A 17820-nucleotide genomic window follows, 5' to 3' on the forward strand; every position below is an offset into this window, starting at 1 on the left:
CCACTAAAACCGTCTGTAAATATAACAGTGTTTATGTTAGCGCTATCATTTAGTAATGACCGTGGAGGTATAGTAATGACTGTGCTGCACAGTAATATAAAGATGTTTATAAAATTAAGTACTGTGCCAGTAAAACACACATGTATTTACAGCACCTCTCAGAAACTGGACGAACTCTTAAAATAAGAACAAAGCTGAACTGTCGAGACAAAAACCTTACTTTATCATGTATCTTCATTGTACTGTAAATAGAACAAAAATTTAGAAACTATGCTTTTCAGAATTCAATACATATATTGCAGTGACGCCAATTGTCAGGTATGTCAGTGTTAATGGTAATTTAATGCGAGCTGGCCCGTCATCTGTCATACATTTATCAGGGTTTTGTACAGAGCCAGAAATTGTCTTCACTCAGTGAAAATCATTTTCGAACGAAATGTAGTCTTCAGCAAATATAACTTTCATATCAGCGTGTTAGATGTTCCCAAAAGATTCCTACAAGATGCTCATTTCCATGCCCAACATTTGTGGGGCCATTTTTTTGTTTGTCAGCGTTACAAGAAGGACTTCAGCTAAAATCTGCACGACTGTCGTACAAATAATTTCTCGTGTAGCCGCCTTGAAAGTTGCGTAAGTAGTGTCTCCAACTCAGGCGTATGGAAACGCGGGATAAATTCTAGTGTCCGATTCCATTCGTTGGCTTTGATCAATGACGTCATACGTAAGGCTAAGATGCTGCATATCGGCAATCTATGAAAGGAACGGATCATACACGTAAACGAATATAGCATGCGATAAATTAATACATTTAACGCGATTATTATTTACGCACGAATTACATGTAAAAGAGTTGAAGATAACCGAAATTAATAAGAAGAGGAGTGTAAAAAATCTGTATCTAATTAGAATTATTATCATAATTTATGCGATTGGAGGAGCACAGGGAACCAAGAACTGTATTACAGTATAGTGCTTGGTTAAATCGTCCTATTGCAAAATTACGTCAATTCTATTATTAATTCAAACGGGAGAAGCGCAGGAAAGTTGGGGTTTGGGGAGAGGAGAAATTAAATCAGAACAGAACAACGGAAACATAAAGCGAATTATAACAAACACGAATTACTAACATAAAATATGGAGAAATGAACGCCGTAAACCCTAAACAAAGCAGCTACTCAAGTAACGGAAACCAGTTAAAAATTAACAAATATTTGAATCAGTAACTAGAATTGACCTATATAAGAGGTCAATTCTAGGTACCAATTCCAATATTATTAACTTTACTGTAGAAGTTCAGAGAGCAGCTACGAGAGCAGAAATGGTATTATATTTAACACAGGACCTGGAAAAACGATATAATTAATGAAATAGCGAATAGGTGGAATCGGTAAATAGAAATGACCTATATAGTAGGTCAATTATAGTTATCGATTCAAATGCTTGTAGCTGTTTCGTAGCAATTAGAGAGCAATTACGAGCGGAAAAATGTTATTACATTTAAGATAACTGCCGGAAAAATAAAGACCCAGTTAATGAATTTTCGAATAGGTGGAATGGGTAACTAGAATTCACCTCATATATTGGTCATTTCTAGTTACCGATTCCAATATTACTAACTTTTTCGCAAAACTTCAGAGAGAAATTACGAGTGCAGATATTGTATTATATTTTCCACACACACTGCAAAAACGATGTAAGTCATGAAGCATCGAATAGGGCAACTTGAAGTAACCTATATAGGAGGTCATTTCTAGTTACCGATTCTAATATTAATGTTTCGCGGTAGTACAAAGAGCAATTACAAGCGCAAAAATCTTATAACACATGAGAAACGTGCTTAAAAAACAATCTTGTTAGTAAACTACAGAGTACGACTAGACATTAAAAAATGAACATCTTTACAAACATTATTGTACACCTAAAAAAAAAATGAAACGCATAAATGACCAAACCTTGGAACCGATAACAATACTACACGACAGTGACATCATCCACAGTTGTTCCAAAATAACACCCACTAAAATTGATACATCAGGAATGAAAGTTAAACTGAGTATAGTGAAAACATCGAAAAGGAAAACATAACAGTGGCTACATAAAAAGAAACTTACCACATACGGACTTCCAAAGCAGTGAAAGATCTAGGCTGACAATAAGAATAAAATAAGGGCATAACAAGAAGTAATAATGTTAGGAAGTCAAACTACAACGAAATACGCAAAATTCAGAATAACTAATCAAAAAATTAATAGGAAACAGAAACTGCCAGGCACGAAAGAGGCACCCCCCAAATCAGTTCTTCCCTACCACCCGCCCTCAACCAGAAGCAAAATTTTAAAATGATAAAAAAAATATCACAAGTCAATCACATAAACCCCCTCCCCTCCCACCCCCCTGTACAAGACACAGTAACATCCCTCACCCCACCATTATAACCAAAAAATATTAGACAGAGAAACCTCCTCAGAGAGAAACTCAGTATAGTAACAGAAAAAAAACGCAACGTAAAACAAGAAAAGAAATATCAGATCCACCAACACCTAGCTAACAAAACGAGACTTGTACATTTTGCTGAATATTTACATAAGTACAAGAAATACACTATAACCTTTAGGAATACTCTTCCTCCAACAGTATTCATCCAAATGGCCTTGCAACACTGAAATCCTTCTCTTTCCCTGCCGCCCTACAACAGATTTTACAGCCCTCCAGTACCACTCGATAGTATTGGTACATGCCCCCATCTTGTAATCTTTAAACTGGATTTGTGATTCGTGACCAAATGATAATCCCTTTCACCCAACTCCTTGTAAGAAGCAATCCCGTCCGACATGACTATGGAACCTTCTTGCACATATTCTTCTATTAAAGATGTCAACACTTCCTTTGTACGATTTGGCACGACCCTACCAATACATCATCAGCACAATCGCCTCCAGAAATTACTACTCTGAAAATCCAAAGACCAGCCACCTCCTACCCCTTTCATACTTTCAACTTCTGTAATAACACTCGCTTGCTTATTACTGTTCCTGCACGTATTCCAACATTTTTAGATGTTCATTCCACAACTTTACCGACAGGAATTGATAGCCGTTTGTGAACTCTTGCGTATTCTTTCTCCTGCTCGTAAAACTCAAGAGTTATCTGTAGTAACTTCAGTGCCTGGCTGTCTTCGTAACACACTTTGATGCAAAGCATTCTCACTAGGCGAACGAAGTCTTTTTCGGTGACATTTCACAAGTATCAGAATTTTGTAAGCAACAGTTCCTTAATTGTCGTACTATACAGGGTTATCCATTGATCGTGACCGGGCCAAATATCTCACGAAATAAGCTTCAAACGAAAAACTACAAAGAACGAAACTTGTCTAGCTTGAAGGGGAAAACCAGATGGCGCTACGGTTGGCCCGCTAGATGGCGCTGCCATAGGTCAAACGGATATTAACTGCGTTTTTAAAAATAGGAAGCCCCAGTTTTTATTACATATTCGTGTAGTACGTAAAGAAATATGAATGTTTTAGTTGGACCACTTTTTTTTTGTTTCGTGATAGATGGCGCTGTAATAGTCACAAACATATGGTTCGCAATTTTAGACGAACACTTGGTAACAGGTAGGTTTTTAAATTAAAATACAGAGCGTAGGTACGTTTGAACATTTTGTTTCGGTTGTTCCAATGTGATACATGTACCTTTTGAGAACTTATCATTTCTGAGAGCGCATGCTGTTACAACGTGATTACCTGTAAATCCCACGTTAATGCAATAAATGCTGAAAATGATGTCCGCCAACCTCAATGCATTTGGCAATACGTGTAACGACATTTCTCTGAAATGTTCGCACATGCATTGACAATGCGCTGACGCATGTTGTCAGGCGTTGTCGGTGGATCACGATAGCAAATACCCTTCAACTTTCCCCACAGAAAGAAATCCGAAGTCGTCAGATTCGGTGAACGTGCGGGCCGTGGTATGGTGCTTCGACGACCAATCAACCTGTCATGAAATATGCTATTCAATACCGCTTCAACCGCACGCGAGCTATGTGCCGGACATCCATCATGTTGGAAGCACACCGCCATTCTGGCATGCAGTGAAACATCTTGTTGTAACATTACGTAGGAATCGGCATACATTGCACCATTTAGATTGCCACGGATAAAATGGGGGCCAATTATCCTTCCTCCCATAATGCCACATCATACATTAACTCGCCAAGGTCTCTGATGTTCCACTTGTCGTAGCCATCGTGGATTTTCCGTTGCCTAGTAGCGCATGTTACGCCGATTTACGTTACCGCTGTTGGTGAATGACGCTTCGTTGCTAAATAGAACGCATGCAGAAAATCTGTCATCGTCCCGTAATTTCTCTTGTGCCCAGTGGCAGAACTGTACATGACGTTCAAAGTCGTCGCCATGCAATTCCTGGTGCATAGAAATATGTATGCTACGGGTGCAATCAATGTTGATGTAGATTCTCAACACCGATGTTATTGAGATTCCCGATTCTCGCCGCAATTTGTCTGCTACTGATGTGCGGATTAGCCGCGACAGCAGCTAAAACACCTACTTGGGCATCATCATTTGTTGCAGATCGTGCTTGAGGTTTCACATGTAGCTGAACACTTTGTTTCCTTAAATAACGTAACTATACGGCAGACGGTCCGGACACTTGGATTATGTCGTCCAGGATACCGAGGAGCATACCATAGCACACGCCCGTTGGGCATTTTGATCACAATAGCCATACATCAACACGATATTGACCTTTTCCGCAATTGGTAAACGATCCATTTTAACACGGGTAATGTATCACGAAGCAAATACCGTCCGCACTGACGGAATGTTACGTGATACCTCGTACTTATACGATTGTGACTATTACAGTGCCATCTATCAGAAAGCAGACAGTGGTCCAACTAAAACATTCCTGTTTCTTTACGTACTACACGAATATGTAATAGAAAATGGGGGTTCCTATTTTTAATGGGGGTTCCTATTGACCTATGGCAGCGCCATCTAGCGGGCCAACCATAGCGCCATCTGGTTTCCCCCTTCAAGCTAGACGAGTTTCGTACTTTGTAGTTTTTTCGTTTGATGCTTATTTCGCGAGATATTTGGCCCGGTCACAATCAATGGACCACCCTGTATAGTGATTATTTGTATCACATCACCATTTTATGCTGTTATGTTCTGCTGAAGTCTAGTCTTAACGGGGGCTGACTTTGCTTGTGTCGAATGCAGCGCCTTCTGCGCGGGCGCGGGGCAGCTGGTGCTGTGGTGCGGGTGGCGCGCACCGCGGCTGGTGCAGCGCGTCGTTTCTCGCGGCTGGCGGCCGCCGCAGCGCCTGCTGTCCTCGCCGCTGCCCACGCCGCCGTCTGCACCGCCTTCTCTACCGGCCGCTGCCACCGCGCCCGCATCCACCGCCGCCTCTACGGCCGCCCCACTAGTGGCACAGTCTGCCGTGTGCGCGGGCCTGCGTGCCGCCAGCCGCCGGCTCAGCCGCAGCGAGAGCGACCTGCACTGCTGCTGGGCTGCCGACGATAGGCTCGCCGGCTCCCCTCAGCGCGCTGCCGCTGTCCTGCTGCGCACGCACTCGGGGTCGCGCGACTCTGGCGTGCGAGTCTCCACCGCTTCCGACGACTCCAGCACCGGCCGCGGCAAGGTAGTGGTACTCTATACCTGCGCTGTTTTCTAACAGTTACTTGCGTTCTTCCTATTGGAGGGGTGTCGGCAACGGCCATTTTGGCGCTCTTAAACCATCTGTCTATATTTTACCCGTCTGTACGCTGAGGAAGCTGACGTCGTGGAAAAACCGTATACCCACGACAGGTGCCATTAGTATCGCGTACATAACGTAAAAAAGGGCAATGCATGCATTGGCGAAGCTCTTGTTTGCACTGAGGTGATTCATGTGAAATGGTTTCTGACGTGATTGTGGCGGGAATTACCAGACTTCGTATGTGGAATGATAGATGGAACTACACATGTGGGACATTTCATTTCTGAAATGGTTAGGCAGTTCGGTATTGCAATATTCGAAGTGTCGAGAGTGTAATACCAAGTTTCAGGCATTACCTCTCACCACGGACAGTGCTTTGACTTAACGACCACAAGCAGCGGCATTTGCCTAAGTTGTCAGCAGTGGCAGATACAGAAAAACCTCAAGGAGGGGGTGCTAAAGATATCTTGATCTACCTTTACTTTATCACAATAAAAAATAATAAAGTCACATGCAGAGTTTAAGAAAGTTTTATTTAAACTGATTATACACACTTACAAGACGATGCCATTTTATGATATAAAAAAGTTACAATTGTGGTTCTCTTCCTTAAATTCTATTCTATTCTTCCTGCTAAATTAGTTAGTTAAATCATCAATAGGACAATCAATGTCTGGGTGAGTGTTCAACAGAGCTAAGCCATTAAGTTGCTTGCGCTACTTAGGAGTGATGTTGCTCATCGCAACGTCGATTTCAATGCTTCGGAAAGTAACATGCAGTGTTTGGTGGAATGCGAATTTATACTTTTGTAATACAAAAATATGCAGCGTACATGTTGCTGCACATCAAAGAACATTCCAAAACATGTTTTTTCCCCCTGCGTTTCGTTTTCTAAAGTGCCGGGAAATTCTAAGCCACTGTATAAAACCATAATCATTCAAACGATTGACAAATTTTATAGTTCTGAGAGAAAGTATACTGTCACTTAACATGGAAAAAGTGTATTTTCACCTGGGAGGAAGTGTGTTTTTTACCAGGAGGTCAGGGAAAAGTCAGGAAGTTTTTTCCTTGTCCATGTATACACCCTGTGTTTACCATGCCCTCAATATGTAGGAACTGAGATCACACATTACAGCCAATGGCACCCAAAATTGTCACACTAGGCATTGGTCCACTATGCTGCTCATCAATGCAGACTGCTCAATTGCATTCACCCCAGTAGCATCTAACAGGCATGTGGCCATCACTGTAGGACAAGTTGAAGCAGGATTCATCTGAAAACACATTTTGCCACTCAGCGAGCCAGTGATGGCTTTCATATACCCATTGCACTGTGAAACGCTGGCCATTTCTGGCCAATGGAAGACCGTGCAAATTCTTACATGCCGTCGGTCCAATCCTTGTAATTAGACTTGACAGACAGTAGTGTATTTCCAAGACAGTTGCCCTGCATTTGTGAATAACTTAGGAGGACAGACAAAATTTCACAGCTATTGAGAAAATTATCATTTGTGATTATGTAAAACTGTAATTATTATATTTTGCTTTTCTCTTTTAAGCTGCAGATGCTTTATTCTTTAGTACATAATAATATTTGCCTGTTAACAATTATTATAACCATGTGGAGCATTGTAGCATAATTACTCAACAGCTCTTTTTTTCCTTCTTTATAGGTTGCGTCGAGTCTAATATCTGCTGGCTTGGGACTGATGTTCTCGACACCAGGCTGCAGTGAAGTTGACTCAGAATCTTTGCACGAGTATCAACAGATTGGAAGCTTTGACAGTGACGAGGATGATCAGGACCAGATTCGGTATGGGACATCTCCAAGGAGGGAGTCTGGTATTTCAGTGGCATCTGGTATATATGAGGAGATCGATGAATCTGAAGTCTCATCACAGAGCCATTATGAGAATCCTGTTTCTTTACACTGGACAACATTAATGAACAAGAGTACCCCTCTACCTCCTCCACTGCCCCCACGGAAGAGACACGACTGCCGCACTATCTGCAGGTTTGTACTCTGAACCAGCAGCATCAGGCATTTGAAATGTCTTCATTCTCTTTCATTTATACTGTTTTCAGGCCAAATACCATATATACTCATTTAAATTTATATTTGTAATACTGAAAATTTTCTCTTAAGGTACGCCACAGACTAGTTATGGCGCCTTAGTATGACTTGTGAATTTATTGGTTAGTTTTTCCAAGTTAAAAGGAAACAAAATATCTTATAGCTTTTTTAAAAATTAATAGACTTTTTTTAAATGAAAAGGTCAACAGAAGGTATTCCTTTAAGGTATTTAAAATATACACTTCAGGAATAGCTTTTTGATTCCATGCCTAAAGAAGTTGAGTAATTTAGAACTAAGAAATTCAAGTCAGGTTGGAAGTGCATATTCATTTTGAATGTCTGTATGAACATACTGGAAAAGTTTTAAAGAGAGGGTAGTTCAGAATATCAGGAGTGACTTGGAATCACTTAATAATGAAGCTCTTTAATAAGTTTTGTCAAGTTAGTACAATGTGGGCAAGCATTAGCAAGTAGTTCCAGTATTTATCTCCCTCCTTTTGGCTTTTTGTATTAGACTGTAGCCACAAGACATCTCAGATGGCAATAAATACAACGTGATGTTTACATTTTCTGAGAAGTGGTTCCTAATGTGCAACACCCCCTCTATCGTCAGAGATGTTTAATATTATGTTCTGTAGATGCACACTGACCTTTGTACGTACTGAATTTTTGTTAGAGATTAACAATTCTTTTATTTTTCTGAAGTTAATGAAAGGCATTGTTTTGAATTCGATTTGCTAATGATAATTTTGGATGTGAATGGTGCTTCTGCTCATGAGCAAGTGGAGATAATTTTTTTTTTTTTTGTTCAGTGTGAATCATGACAGTTACAGTAATGCATTATTGCATTTAAATGGTCTCCATTGGTCTGTAAGTTTTTCTGAATGAACATGACCACTTTTGTCAAAATGACCTTCCTTGAAACAAGGTTAGTGTTTCCATGCCATGCTCTCACATGTTCATCTTGTAACACTATGGCACAAATATTTTGAATCACCAATGCTGTTATACCTCCTGATTAAATTCAAAGAGAGGAGTATACACTGAAGTGACAAAAGTCATGGGATAGCAATACACACACAGTGGTAATATTGTGCACACCAGGTATAAAAGGCTAGTGCATTGGTGGAGTTCATGTGAAAAGTTTTCCAGCGCAATTATGGCTGCATGATGGGAATTAACAGACTGAAATAGTAATTGGATTTAGAGGCAATGGACATTCCATTTGGCAAATTGTTAGGGACTTCAATTTTCCAAGACCCACAGAGTCCAGAGTGCTGAGAATACCAAATTTCAGTTGGGAATACCAAGGTTCAGGCATTATCTCTCACCACGGAAATGCAGTGGCCGTCGGCCTTCACTTAATGACAGAGAGCAGCGGCATTTGCGTGGAGATGTCATTGCTAACAGATAAGTAATACTGTGTGAAGTAACAGCAGAAATCAATGTCGGATGTATGGTGAATGTATCTTTGAGGACAGTGTGGTGAAATTCGGCATTAATGGGCTATGGCGGCAGACAATCTATGTGAGTGCCTTTACTGATAGCCTGACATCACCTGTGGATCACGAGCATTGCCTCTCTTGAGCTCGTGACCATATTGCTTGAATCCTAGATGACTGGAAACCCAGGTCTCGTCCAGTGAGTCCTGTTTTCAGTCGGTAAGCTGAGAGTAGGGTACAACTGTGGCACAGACCATATGAAGCGATGGACCCAAATTGTCAACAAGGCACTGGGCAAGCTGGTGGTTGCTCCATAATGGTGTGGGCTGTGGTTACATAGAGTAGACTGGTTCCTCTGGTCAAACTGAACCAATAATTGATTGGAAATGGTTACATTGCTACTTGAAGGCAATTTGCAGCCATTCAGTAGCTTCATGTTCCCACTAGGCTACAACTATATGCCATTGGTTTGAAGAGGGATTAAAACTGAAGCACTGAAGTGTATAGGAAAGGTTTTATTTCAAAAAAACAGTGAAGTATTCATTACAAAAGGTAATGCATCTGATGGAACAGCGAGGTGTAACCATCACTGCTTACATTTATTGTCAACAACTGAGATGTCTGACATACACAGTCAAAGAACAACCAGGAAGATTGGGTGAAGTGATGCTACTCCATGATAATGCCTATCTGCATTATGTTAGACTGACAAAAAACACTTTACAAAAGTTGGGTTGGGAAGTGATTCCGCTCCTACTGTATTTGTCTGTTCTTGTGTCTCCAGATTTCCATCTTTTCCAGTTTCTGTCGAAAAACCTTGAAGGAACTTCATTTCCTGATGTAAATGCATTCTGAACATGGCTTAACGAGTTCTTCACCTGAAAACCATGTGATTTGTATAGTCGTGGAATTCAAAACTTACCCCAGTTTTCACAGACTGTTGTAAATAGTGAAGAAGAATATATTATTGGTGACTAAAGTCTATGTTATATGTGTGTGTTGTGTTTATTAAACTTATGGTAAAATTCTAGGAACTTACGCACCAAACCAAGACAATTTTATCATATTTTTACAGAGGAATTTAATCTGTATAATGAAACTGTATCTGAAAGAAGCAACATGTGTAGTTAGTCAGATCTTGATAAAATTTCAAAGCAATGCAATGTTACCGTACGTGTTTGTTAGAAAACTGGGATTTCAGAAAATGCAAAAAACTAGATATCCAATTATTAAAATTGTTGATGAGCACAGCTGGAATCTATCAGCCCATACAAATACCTGTGTGAAACAGTTTCTGGGGATATGAAGTATAATGATCACATAGGCTCAGTTGAAGGTAAAGTAGGTGGCAGACTTTCATTCAGTCTACTTACAAAACACTCCTGCAGTTCATCCTAGAATATCTTTCAAAGGTTAGGGTCTCGCACCAACTGGGCCTATAATGGAGGATACTGAACATATACAAAGCAAGGCAGCATGAATGGATATGGGTTTGTTTCACCTATGGAATGGGTCGCGGAAATGCTGAAATATGAGATTTACAAATAGAAAACTGCTATACACAGGGATAGTGAAAATGGAATTAGATTAATTGCAGTGTGCTCACGCACATTTAACACTTTCAGACCTGAATTTTTTTTCTGGAGGAAGGAAAAACTTTTATGTATGTGCTAGTGCTCTTAGGAGATTTTTTTATGACTTTTGGATGCAAGATTTGTACAAAAATATGTACCTATTTTCATAACATACTTTGCACACTTGGTTTCATTTTATGAACTAAAATAACTAATTACAAAATATTCTCTATTGTAATAAATAATGAAATGATCATTCAGTGGCTCCTTCTTCAAGCAGAAGGGTTGAAGGGGAAGGAAGAAGGGTGAAGGAAAAGGACTGGAGAGGTCTAGGAAAAGGTGTAGATTTTGGGAAAGTCACCCAGAACGGTGGCTGAGGGGAGACATAACATATGGGATGATGCTGCTTGGTGAGTGAATAACAATATTTAATTATACAGTGAAATATAGCGAACCAACCACATCCGTGTATTGTAGTGGTTACAAGCTGCTGCGCACTGCTACATTGACTTGATGATATTTCCATAGTGATGCCCAACAGTTGGCAGCACTTGTGCATGATGAAAAGGTAGAACATTCACAAATGTATACCTCAGGTTTCCATTGAAAAAAAAAATACTTCTGTTGCAGCAAAGACATAGTAAAAATTAATGTACACAGTTGCAGCCAGAGGATCTGAAAGATTTAAACAGTGATTTTTCCTGCCCTCCATATAGAAATGAAATGAGAAGTAGTTCTGATGTGTGTTATGATGGGAAATACCCTCTGTTCTCCACTTACCAGTGATTTGCAGTGTGTGGTTGTAGCTGTAGATATTCATTATTACATTACTAGAGATACCTTATATTAGTCTTTATAACTACTAGAACTGCTTATTTAATTTACCACTAGATGTGCAGCCAAGCTTCCCAACGGAAGCTAAAGGAGGCCTCTGTATACTGTCGCTTTTTAGGTTCAATACTGCACCTGATGAAAAAGAGACCTTTATAGATGACTTTATCAAAAAATTCGTTTTTTGTAGTCACCTAAATTCAATGTTAGTTTGTAATTGTAAAGATAAGATTGCCTCTCTTAATTCTGTGACTGACACAAACTTCTGAAAATACGTGATGAAGGTAAAAAACTAACAGTGCCAATGATTTGTTCTTTTATGTACTACGAAACTTCATTAAGCTAAACATCTGAACCACTAGTCTGAGCAGACTCCTAAAACTTCAAATTACGTTATTTTTTCTTCCACAATCCAATTTTGATGAAATAAAGCTTCAATGTTGCCCCAAGCTATGCTCAAGTTATCTGCGGAAACCACATGAAAATTTGTGTAGTAGTTTTGTATATTAGTGCGTTGAAACAGGCAGACAGACATGACAGTTAATTGTTCTATTATTACTGTAGATTTATGTTCCATTTTACTCATTTAAAACATTGCTGCAGTTGCATTTTTGTCTACCTCGTGCTTACATCTGGAAGAGTCACCTGTCATCTGCTTACATAGTTTCCTGGTACTCCTGTATTTGACACTGATATATTTGATCTAACTTAACTTTATTTTGTAGCACCACACATTTCTTGGTGTGAAGCATGACAAAATAAAAATGTATTTTTAGTAGTTGCAGAGATGGATTTGAAATACCTCAAATAATTTTACAGCGCCTACAAACACTAAGGCGACACAACTGAAGAGTTCATTATTACATTTTTAGATGAACAATGAAATCTGTAAAAAAAAAACAACTTCCAAATTATTGTAATGACAATAATTGATGTTTGACTATATAATGTAATTGGCGGTAAAAAAAAAAATCTAATCACCAAGTGGCAGCAGGAGACAAAACACATAAAAGGTTATACTTATGCAAGCTTTTAGAGCAAGTGGCTCCTTCCTCTGACAGAAGGGTTGAAGGGGAAGGATGAAGGGTAAAGGAAAGAGACTGGAGAGGTTTAGGAATGGGGCTAGGTTTCAGAAAGGTCACCCAGAACTGCAAATTGGGGGAGACTTACTGAATGGGATGAGAAGGAAAGACTGATTGTTGGGGACTGCACCAGATGAGATTTGAAAACCAAATTATTATGTGTTATGTAAATTCAGACAAATTATTATAACCAAGAAACTTAGTACTTTAAATTATGGTAAGTTAGTTTTCCGGAAAAAGATTATTAACATGGTCAAAAATTTTTAGAGCACATAATAGTGTTAAATTTAAAATAGCGGGCTTTTCAGTAAAATAACAAATTCCTCAGCAAAATTACTTACAACATAGCAGTCAGCAAAACATAAATTACAGTACACATAATAAGAATATGGAAAACATAGTTTTTTGGTTTGTTTAATGCAGAGCAGTCTGTTAAAATTTTATATTTGTTTCCATAAAATTTTACTGATATTAGTCCATTTTTGTTGTAAAAAACATTTTACTTTTTGTTTTTACAGTGTACGGAGTGAGGAGACATTAGATGACTGCCGACCATCGTCAAGGCTGGTTTCGTCACAAGTGGCCCTGAGATACACTGAACGGCATTCTGCATCCTGTTCTGCTCTTTCTGACACTGAACCTGGATACATGCCTATGTCCCCTCGCATTCCAGTAACAGCAGCAGCTGAAGAACAGCTCTACATGCCTATGGCAAGCATTGACATATCATGACAGTTTTGTTTGTGGAGTATAGTACTGCCAAACACTCCTGCACTCTCCATCCCCAGGGTAATTTTGGTCACTCCAATTGAGGGACTATGAATTTATTAGTCTTTCCACAAACTGACTTTATTTTTTGTATAATTGAAACCCTTTTGAAAATATGAGTGTTAATTTGTGTGTCACCAGCAATCATTGTACACTCTTTTTCAAGAACTACATAGTTCTCTGTGATATCTCAGGAGCTGATGCAACAGTAGCTGGATGTTATCTTTTTGTCCACCCTATCCAAGTAATGCAGATTTTAATCAATCCAAGAGTGGACTAGGGGAGGGGAGGTTCTTTTTAATCCATGATGTACTATTTCATTGACATGAAAAGGTAAAGCAATTGATAGTTGTGAATTAATGATAATGTGTTAGCATATTTCATCAAGTATATAATCACATTTCCACTTGTGTTTACGATTTATATGTTGGAATACTCAACCTTGTTCTTTTGCATACATGTACTGAGTGTGTCCAAAGTACATTTCATTGCAGAATGTAATGTCTTTCGTCTTAAAGCAGGAAAACAGTAGAAAAATAGAAGATTCAAGTACTGTATGAATAAAAATAAGAGAACTCCACAGAAAGGAACTTGGCAATAGGCTTTCAAGGAATACGGATATTGTATGTTGAAACTTTTTCACTTATTCAGTCTTCAGAACATTTGCAGCATGTGAGATGTAGTAACCCATTTTCAGTATGACCCTTTCCTGTGTAGATGTCCTTTCATAAATACAAGACAATATGAATTATGCAGATCTCTGTAGCTCATAGAATTTTTAATTTTGTTTTTGATAGCCAGAGAAATGCTGTAAAATTTTAGGAGAGGATATGTCACAAAAACTTGTTTTTACAAATGTGTGTCACATATCTCAGTTTTGAACAAACCTGCAGAAAGCAAAACATTTAACACTGATGGAAAGAAATTCAGTGTATGCAGTGCTGAGAAGAAAATATCTGTATGAAGAAAGAGGATTGAGTACCTTCATGTTTGTGTCATTTAAAGGGAACAGTAAATTTGTTTGTGACGTTTTGTTTTGTTTTAATTTGTGTGTTCTTGTCATAGTATTTGATTTAAAGGCTTAAACAGATGGTGTAATGTGATTAGTACAAAGTGTGGATGGATGAAGCGCACAAATATCTTGCAGATCTGTAATTGTCAGAGTTATCTAACTGGTGATGTTGAAGGAAAAACCATAGTGTTGAATGATACCAAAAAAGCAAACTGTAAATCATAACAATGTCTTTTTTATGTGTATACAGAAAATGAAATAAATTTGTACATTTGTTGCATGAATTTAAAGTATCCTCACTTGTACTACCAATACATCTGAACTGCAAACATTACTGTTGTTTAATAGGAACAGGTAAGCTTTATATGTCAAGTTATTGAATTAGTATTGTACGAGCTGATAGAACAAAGTAGGTCATTCTAGATTAGCACAAAAAATGAACTTTGATTAACCTGAACATGGACATCTGCAATGTGTAAACATTCAATTTTGTGGGGCAGGTAAAGTTCAATTGCAGTTGTCAGTGCACAACATAGTGACAGTGAAAAAAAAAAAAATGATTTCATTTTGCACAATACAAATTGAAAAGAATAAATGAAAAAGAAGTTGTTCTGCCTCAAAATTCAAAACAATTTTTTCAATCTGTAAGGTTAAGAACAATATCTGGAACGTAAGAAATGAGTTTAGATAATAAATGCTCCCATAAGATTTCTTGGAGATGACCCATAATCAATGTGAAAATTTTTAAAAGTATTCCATTGGCACTTATTGCCTGCATATGGAAAGGAAATTTGAACTATTTGCAATGAACAGTTAGATACTGCGTTCGACAGCAGCCATTAATGACTGAACACCTCTTACAAAAATGCTCACTAAGCAACTCATATTAAACTTGCGAAAATGTGCTTATATTACTATGACAACTGTATACAAACTGATGAACACAAAAAATAAGACATGTAAGTCAGCGAGCAAAGTTATATTCATTCGCTAGTACCTAAATAGCCAATATTTAAATGGAGTTTTAGCTCAGTGGCTTAGTGGTAGTGTGCTGGTGCACCATAGGTTGGGATTCAAACCTGGATAAGTTCAAGGAAATTTTTTCATGCCTTATCATTTCTTTCCTCTTTGTTAATATTTGTTAATGTGCAAACCACAAACTTATACCATGGTTCGGAGTCCATGTTAAACTCTAGGTCCCCATGTATTTGGATGGGTAAGACTGTTCCGAGGTCTTAGAAAGACAGTGGTATACCATCTCCAAAAGGCTCATGCTCAGTAAAAAGCTATAGTGGCCATACCTACCTAAGGGTTGACAAATTTTCTACCTAAGTTGACAATGCAGAAGTGTCCGCCTTAACAGTTGACTGGTCAGTTGTCAGAATGAGACCAAAGGGGCCTGGGCCAGAGATTTTTCTCTGCTCAAGGACAGGGTGTTGTGCTGTTATCATCATCATCATCATCTCAACCCCATCAATGCATAAGTTACTGAAGTGGCGTCATCTCAAAAGACTTGGACCAGGTGACCAGTCTAGCCACACAACATTTCATTTCAATGCAGAAGTATCCATATGCTGTCCCTTGCATTGATAGTTTCTTTATTGTTGAATAAAAGTAGCTTGAAAACCTGTGAACTACTGGAACCTTTGTCCAGAAAGCAGCTTAAATCCATTCCAACAATATGTAATATGTACATTTTCAGTATGCTCAGCAAATTCTGAAAACCTGATGTGATGTCACTGTCATGTACAGTTTTTGTAGCCTAGTTGGCTTTGTCACCTAATGGCCTAAGCCAGGTGACTGAGAATTATCAGCTACCATTCTCTGTTATATTGATTACAAACAATTTAAGACGGCACTATGTTCAGAAATCGCTCCAGCTGAATATGTCATAATGCTATTTTCCCAGTGTTCTAGGCCACTATGGTGGGCAGCATTCCACATTTGAGCGTGTTAAACTCTGAGAATTATATTGTTTCTGTTCATTTACTTTATGGATATCTGATTTTAGATGCTTTGAATAAGTCTGAGAAGTTGCCTCTGCTTATTTTCTCCTCCAACTGAACAACACAAAATCTTCAATAATGAGTCATGTGTATCTATAATACATAATTAATAATCATGTCAAAGCAAGGTAATCACATTGATAACAGATTTAGTGGTGTTGCAAACTGTGTATCGAGCTAATTACTGTGTATCGAGCTAATTCAGATCAACATTCAGTCGACTGAAGCTAAAAGTTTTGATACTCAATGAGTTCATCGAATGGGTTCATTTTCTGATCAAAATCTATTTCTAGCCACTGACATTCATACAATATTGGCCATATGAATGGTAGATAACTATTGGTTATATAGCAACTATGGAACAGGTATGGATCTACTGATTTTAAACATAGCTTGTGTATCAGCCTCTCTGATCTTACATTTAAACAGCTCCATAATTCACTTCATGGGTTCGAATGCATCTCATTCCACATAGAAGAAATTCAGGCAGTTGCTATGAATGGATCCTAGAACCTCAGTGTTATTAATGGTTAAATGCTACATGGTCGGGGTGGTAAGACTTTCAAATTAATATGCTGTAGTACAGCTCTTTTACAATCAATACTCAATATGAAAAAGTCTGGTTGTTCTAATTTGCACACTTTATTAATAACTAGCTGGCAAACTTGGCATTGCCTGGTTACATGTTTTGCCAATTTTCTATTAGAAATGAAAACAAAAAAACCTAGTGGAGTATCAAGAAAATTTCATGTCCATGTTTTCATGAAAACACGTGGAGTTGTGAAACAACCACACAAAGAAATATGTGTAATGTTCAAATATACAATATACAAATACAGTATCCAAATCAAGAAACATGATCTTGGTCAGTTTCTGTATACTGGGCTCAACTGCTTTGCAATTTTGTATACATCTCTGTAGCCACACCTATTCATAGCTCTACAGACAGGTATCATTTTCACATACAGCCATTTGCACTTCACAGATGGAAGCTGTCAAAAGTGCTGCCAAGCGTCAGGGACTGTTGCAGATGACTCAACTGCAGGGAGTGTCTTCATAGTAAAGAATATATGTATTAAAACTTCTTGCATGATATGGCATTTTTTCATGTAATGATATATTTGTGTCTGTACATTCAGACACATGTGGATTTTGTCAGTGAAATATGTTGCAATACAGTTAGTAGCACAGAAGTAATATTTTTAAACATCATGCATGGTGTTGCAGTTTTTCATGCATCTCATTGTTTGTGACATCATTTCTCCTGAATTTTGATAGGTAGATGGTTCTTACTCTCACAGTGATTGTTGC

At 38.4% G+C, this 17820-nt stretch overlaps 1 protein-coding gene across 3 annotated transcripts in view; it reads left to right on the plus strand.

Annotated features, from left to right (window-relative positions):
• LOC126272280 (uncharacterized) overlaps positions 1 to 14787 on the plus strand; it is a 719890-nt gene extending 705103 nt beyond the window's left edge. For 2 of the 3 annotated variants that reach the window (XM_049975035.1, XM_049975034.1), the window contains 3 exons: positions 5243 to 5666; positions 7394 to 7734; positions 13242 to 14787. In XM_049975035.1, the coding sequence (XP_049830992.1) occupies positions 5243 to 5666; positions 7394 to 7734; positions 13242 to 13455 (979 nt within the window). In that variant the 3' untranslated portion in view covers positions 13456 to 14787. The remainder of the gene's footprint in view (positions 1 to 5242; positions 5667 to 7393; positions 7735 to 13241) is intronic. The other variant, XM_049975038.1, reaches the window with a different exon arrangement.
• The last annotated feature ends 3033 nt before the right edge of the window (positions 14788 to 17820 follow it).

The sequence above is a fragment of the Schistocerca gregaria genome, chromosome 5, assembly GCF_023897955.1.
Source record: "Schistocerca gregaria isolate iqSchGreg1 chromosome 5, iqSchGreg1.2, whole genome shotgun sequence".
Lineage (NCBI taxonomy): Eukaryota > Metazoa > Arthropoda > Insecta > Orthoptera > Acrididae > Schistocerca > Schistocerca gregaria.